Source organism: Spinacia oleracea, chromosome 5 (genome assembly GCF_020520425.1).
Source record: "Spinacia oleracea cultivar Varoflay chromosome 5, BTI_SOV_V1, whole genome shotgun sequence".
NCBI lineage: Eukaryota > Viridiplantae > Streptophyta > Magnoliopsida > Caryophyllales > Amaranthaceae > Spinacia > Spinacia oleracea.
Genome location: NC_079491.1, coordinates 15,231,681 through 15,237,168, shown reverse-complemented (window position 1 = coordinate 15,237,168; position 5,488 = coordinate 15,231,681). Strand labels below are relative to the sequence as shown.

At 49.3% G+C, this 5,488-nt stretch overlaps 1 protein-coding gene across 2 annotated transcripts; it reads left to right on the top strand.

Moving 5' to 3' along the window:
- Window positions 1-943: 943 nt before the first annotated feature.
- LOC130460843 (uncharacterized) lies at window positions 944-5,227 on the top strand. 2 transcript variants are annotated; one of them, XM_056828491.1, is made up of 6 exons: window positions 944-2,167; window positions 2,264-2,517; window positions 2,606-2,689; window positions 2,764-2,847; window positions 2,925-3,599; window positions 3,686-5,227. In XM_056828491.1, the coding sequence occupies exons 1-6, from the start codon at window positions 1,093-1,095 to the stop codon at window positions 4,484-4,486; spliced, it is 2,973 nt and encodes a 990-aa protein (XP_056684469.1). In that variant the 5' UTR covers window positions 944-1,092; the 3' UTR covers window positions 4,487-5,227. The 2 variants fall into 2 exon arrangements, with proteins under 2 accessions (XP_056684469.1, XP_056684470.1); XM_056828492.1 differs by lacking the exon at window positions 2,606-2,689 and having other exon boundaries at window positions 3,686-5,226.
- The last annotated feature ends 261 nt before the right edge of the window (window positions 5,228-5,488 follow it).

The following is a 5,488-nucleotide window of genomic DNA, read 5'->3' as shown; positions in this document are numbered from 1 at the left end:
TTTGTTTTTCATTTTTCATTGCTCGTTTATTGACCCGCCCACTAATGACCCGCTATTGACCCGCGACCCGCTTTTGACCCGCCCATTATCGACCCGCTAAAAATGACCCTTTCAATACCCGACCCTCTTTTGACCCGCACCGACCCTGACCCGCCCCGCCCGATAACCAGGTCTAGTTGTATCCTTCACTTGGTCTAAGCTCTTTTCATAACCATCTCAACAATAACTGTTCCGGTGTTGTAAAGATGGAAACAATGGGCTTCGAATGAAGGCCCTTTTGTATGTGTTGAAGATCTTGCTTGTTTGAATGAGTGGAGTCCGAATTCACCTGCACAATAGCAAAGTTACTAGCCTCGGGGGTGTTTCCGAGGAAAGCCCCTCCGATGCCTAAGTAAGAATGATGCTCGGATTCTAGAGAGAAGTTCTCTAGAAGAGTAGTCTTAAGGCGGTAAATTGGACGTACCTTGAGGTGTGAGCCTTGGCGGCCTATTTATAGTGTTTGCACAATAAATGCCCATAGGTCATTTATTGCTATTGGGCCTTGGGCCTTGATGGATGGCTGACTAGCCATTGGTGGGTTTGATGCTATTTGTTTAGAGCCATTGGGCTTTGGACTTAGTGGCCCAATAGAGAATCAATTGGGAGCCCAAACAACATGCCCCCCAGACCCGGTCCATTTAGAATTAAATGGGTGGGTTTCCAGCTGTCAGAAGTCCGAAAGTTCCCTCTCTTTTTTGAAAAGAGATGATTTGCATTGATGACAAGTGTTGGGAGTTGTACCGTGTCGTGGAGATCATGGGTTGAGGAAGTTGATGCGCCCTTTTCTTTTCTATAAATACTGGGTGCTTTGCTCTTTTTGAACTTTTTATTCCTTCTTTCAAACCCATTCTCTCTCTAAATTCCGGCGATCGCAGTGCAATTTGCTTCTTCAGATCTACGAAATTCGGCCAACTTTGGACTTCGGGAACTTGTGCTGTTCGTTTTATCGGCGAATTCCGCTTCGGAAGAAGGTAATTTGTTTCTGAATTCTCCTTTTTTCTTCGTTTTTCCTTCTACCCCTCAATCTCAACCCTAGACCGAGAATTCGCGGCCATGGCAAAGAATAGGGGCAAGAGCAAGTTCGTCGTTGGCTCCTCTAGTGAGAGGGAGAACGTGCCTTCGGGAAGGTTACCGAAAACTTCGAGGGGTCGGCCTTCGGAGAGGCTAGTGGAGAGGCGTTCGACTGGTTGGGATGCTTCGAAAGATGATGTTGTTGGCGGGTCTAGCGTGTCTGAACGCGCAACTTCTGGTAAAAAGGCTGGCTCTTCGGGTGTGCGCCGCTCCTACCCTGAGTTTCCAGTTCATTGGACTGAAGCTGATCCGCAGGGTAAGTATGCCCCGATTCTGCATGAGACCACTAAGATCGATGGTCCCTTGGAAAAATCGGTCAGTGGTGACTGGTTGGTGGAGGCGAAGCTGGGGCATTACCATCGGAGGGCCGAAGAGTTATACGGAATCCAGCACGCCTTGGGGTACTGGTGCGAGCTTCCCGACCAGGAGCGTCCTCGGGTGACTCATCCGCCGAGGGGGTTCATCTCTGTGTATACTCATCATTTGGAGAACGGCCTCCGCTTTCCTTTGGATCCCTTCATATCCGAGCTCCTGGTGTCGTATAACATCAGTTTGGCCCAGCTTACCCCCAAATCTATGAGGCACATCATCGGATTTAGATGGGTGTGCGATTTTATTAACTTTCCATGCTCTGTTGCCGTGTTTCGGGATCTGCACGATCTGTCTTTCAACCACGCTTCCAAGGGGGATGGGTATGGTTGGTGGACCATTATCAACAAAAGATCCCGAAGAAAGGGGGAGCCGAACTATATTACGGCCTACCCTTACCTCAGCTCTGATCATAACTGGAAGACGGAGTGGTTGTTCGTTCGTGTGCCGACAGATCCGAAGCATCCACATTTTTACCGCCCTCCGAAGTGGTTTGTGACTCCTGATCCTGATATGCGAAGCGTGGCTGCTCCGGATCGGAACCATCACCACTACGTGGATCTCCTCCAGTGGTTTTTGGCTCGGGAGGACAACTACAAATTGCCGTCCAACTGGCTCCCGAACCTCAACTATATCTTGCGGGAGGACATTCTTGCTGTTGCCGGTCTCAGCAGGATTTTTGACAGGGGTAGGTGTCTTTCGGCTGGGACCGTGCCTTAGTAAGTTTGCCCTCTTCCTTTTTGGTCTCGTTTTACTGATTTCGTTTTGTGCTTTGTTTCTGCAGAGTACGGCTTCAGCTGCGTTGATCCTGTGGTCTTGGGTATTTCTTTGGATCTGAAGACCATTCACGACTCGGCCCCTGATTATAAGTTCGGGAAGGAGAATCCTCGTAATCCTCGCTTGAAGGATTACGTGCTGTCTCCGTCGGGTGTCGCTCGGATATCTGAAGTTCGAGCTGATCCGTGGGATTCTGCCTCTTCTCCCGAAGCTGTTCCAGTGAAAGTCGTGCTCCCTGATTTGAGGACAACCTCGGATCCGGTGAGTGTTTCTAATCTCAATATCTTTTGTTTGTCTTTCTTTTTGGTTGGCCGTCGGCTAACGTCTTGGTCCTGGACCATCTTTTTAGGGTCCTGGGACTGACGCTGTGCCGCGTGCCGTTCCTTCGGTTTCATCTCCGGCTCGGATAGATATCTCTTTATCTAGGAACCGGGTACTTCGCGATTTTTCTTTATTCCTTCCTTTGTCTTGTTTTACCTTTATTGACCCTTGGTTTCTTCTGTTTAGGATCAGCGCAAAAGGAAGAGCAGCACTCTTTTGAGGCCTTCTGCGCATCCGAAGAAGGCGAAAGCTGATCAGTCTTCGGAGAAGGTATTTGTTCTGACTTAGAGCTTTTGTGGTCTGTTCTCTCTTTTTCTGAAACTGACCTTTGAGCGTTTGCCCTGTAGGAAGTGGTTTCGGAAGTCATGCCTCCTCCCAAAAACCTCCTTCACTTCATGCCCTTGCCCGGGCAGAAGTTGAAGAGTGTGGTGGTTGTGGAACCGCCTCCCGTGGACCAACCGCTGGCTGAGGAAGATACCATCCCTTCTCCGCTGAAGCCGTCTGCTGCTTTAGGGATCGAGATCCAGGATATAACCAAGGTGATGGAGGCAATTGAAGCCGACCTTGTTCCTGGCTCGGATGTCCCTATTGTGGCCGAGCAGAAGGAAGAAGCTGCTGACGTTTCTCTCGAAAGGGAGAAAAGTCCGGATAAGGAGATGGTGGATCTCACCGAAGCTCACGTAGAGGTTCCCGAAGCTGAGAAGGAGGAACCCGAGCAGGGTCTGACGAGGAAGAGGCGTCATTCGACCTTGGGCTCCACTTCGACCTCGGCCCTGGATAGACTGATCCACGCTGACCCTTGCTCGGATGTTCCGCTGAAACGGATCCCCGAGGAGGTAAGGGAAGCGATGGCTCGCTATGCCAGAGCTCCGGTTTTGGGGGAGAACCCCATGGCTCACGTGGGATCTTTGGTGGGTCCCGAAGCTGCACGGGAGAATCTTCTTCGGGCCAACCCGCAGTGGAGGGTTCCTGGAGCTGAGGAGAGGAACCCAGCTATGATGGCCCAATATTATCTGAATGAGGTAAGTCTTGGAAATTTTGTTTTGAGTTCCGTTTTTGGTTTGTTGTCTTCTTTCCTCATCTTTTCTTGTCTTTTCTTCTTTCCCAGGCTGTTTTCTGGTCCTCGTTCGCTTCCGAGTGTAGCTCGGTTGAGGAAAGGCAGCTGAGGAGGTATCAGGAGGCTTATGCTCGTGATATCCCTGTCTTGGACCAGAAGGCTGGGCAGCTCATGGCCGAGATGGTGGACCTCAAGCAACTGTACCTTCAGTACAGTCGTGAGGCTAGGGAAGCGGCGGAACAGATCGGGGCCGAAGTTGGGAGGCTCACTTTCCGAGTTGAAGAGGATGCTGAAAAGATAGCTTCCTTCGACAGGGAGAGGAGAGAAATGGCTGCCAAGTTTGCGAGCGAACTTGAAGAAAAAGACAGTCTTCTCAAGGAGATGACGTCTAAATTTGAGGCGGCCATTAAGCAGAGCCAGGAAGCGGAGGCGAGGCTTCAGCAGTTTATCAAGCACCGGGAGATTGTTCAGAATCAAGCTGACAAGGTGCCCGTTCTCCAGCTGAAGATCCGAGAGAAAGATGCTGCCATTCGGAAGTTGGAGCAAGAGAGAGTTGACCTCTACACTGCTGATCAGTGTAGAGAGCAATACTGGAATGGCATCCTGGGTGCTCGGCGGATGTTCGCGAAGCACATGCCTCATTTCCCTTGGAATGAGAAGGTTCCGCTCTGGATGAGGGCCCAGGATCACTTGGTGGAGTGCCAGGCCGATCGAGACGAAGCTGAAGCTGAACGCCAAGCTGCTCTTGCAGAGGCTCGGGCCCAGAAGGCGGCTTCCGAAGGTGATACTACTGCTGGGGGTTCTTCGAAGGATGCTCCTCTGGGGGATGCTCCTGAGACTCCCAAGAGCTAGGGATTCGGGCAGTCGTCTTCTTCAGAGTCGGTCGGTTCCAGTTGAGGACTTCCGAACATGTGCTTGCCTTTCCCCCCTTTTGCCTCGGCGCTGCGTTGTACTTATTTCTTTTTTGTTTTCTTTAGTACTTCGGTAGGCCGGTATTGTCTGTTGATGGCTGCCGATTTTAACTTGTTTCATTTTGTTTTCAATTTTTGAGGTTTTTCGATGTATTTGTACTTCCCCCAAATATTGAATAAAAAATGAATGTTTGTTACTTGGCTGCTTCTTTTCAACTTGTTCTTTCGCAATTTTTAGGTCTTTAAATCCGTAGATTTCTCGAGCTCCTCTTTCTGTAGACTTGCTAAAAACCTTTTGACCTTGCGAGCTCTTTAGATCCGTAGATCTGTTAAGAGACTTTTTAACCTTTACGAGTTCTTCAAATCCGTAGATCTGCTAAGAGGCTCTTTGACTTTGCGAGTTCTTCAAATCCGTAGATCTGCTAAGAGACTCTTTAGTTTTGCGAGTTCTTCAAATCCGTAGATCTGCTAAGAGACTCTTTAGTTTTGCGAGTTCTTCAAATCCGAAGATCTGCTAAGAGACTCTTTAGTTTTGCGAGTTCTTCAAATCCGAAGATCTGCTAAGAGACTCTTTAGTTTTGCGAGTTCTTCAAATCCGTAGATCTGCTAAGAGACTCTTTAGTTTCCAGACTCTTCAAATCCGTCGATCTGCTCAGAGGTTTGGATTGTTCTTCCGATCTCTTGTGGTTCGGAAACCTGGGCAAGAGATCGCTAGTCTGCCTCTTAGTTATGCCTTCGGCGATCCGTGGATCTGAGCCGGAGTTTTATAACTTGATTCGAGCGACTGTTTGTTGCGAACAAATTTTATTAGGGTACCGCGAATCCGAGGATTCTGGACGGTTCCCTGAAGTGTATGATTTGGTCATTTCTTGCATTTTATCAAGGAATGGGCAAAGTCAACCTGTTTTTAGTCTCGGATTGATCAGATCCGAGGCTGCATGTA

Excerpts from the sequence above, each read along its gene's own strand:
- LOC130460843 (XM_056828491.1), top strand. The coding sequence starts at position 1,093 with ATGGCAAAGAATAGGGGCAAGAGCAAGTTCGTCGTTGGCTCCTCTAGT. Across the intron at positions 2,168-2,263 it reads CAGCAGGATTTTTGACAGGG|AGTACGGCTTCAGCTGCGTT; the intron begins GTAGGTGTCTTT and ends TTGTTTCTGCAG. Across the intron at positions 2,848-2,924 it reads CTGATCAGTCTTCGGAGAAG|GAAGTGGTTTCGGAAGTCAT; the intron begins GTATTTGTTCTG and ends TTTGCCCTGTAG.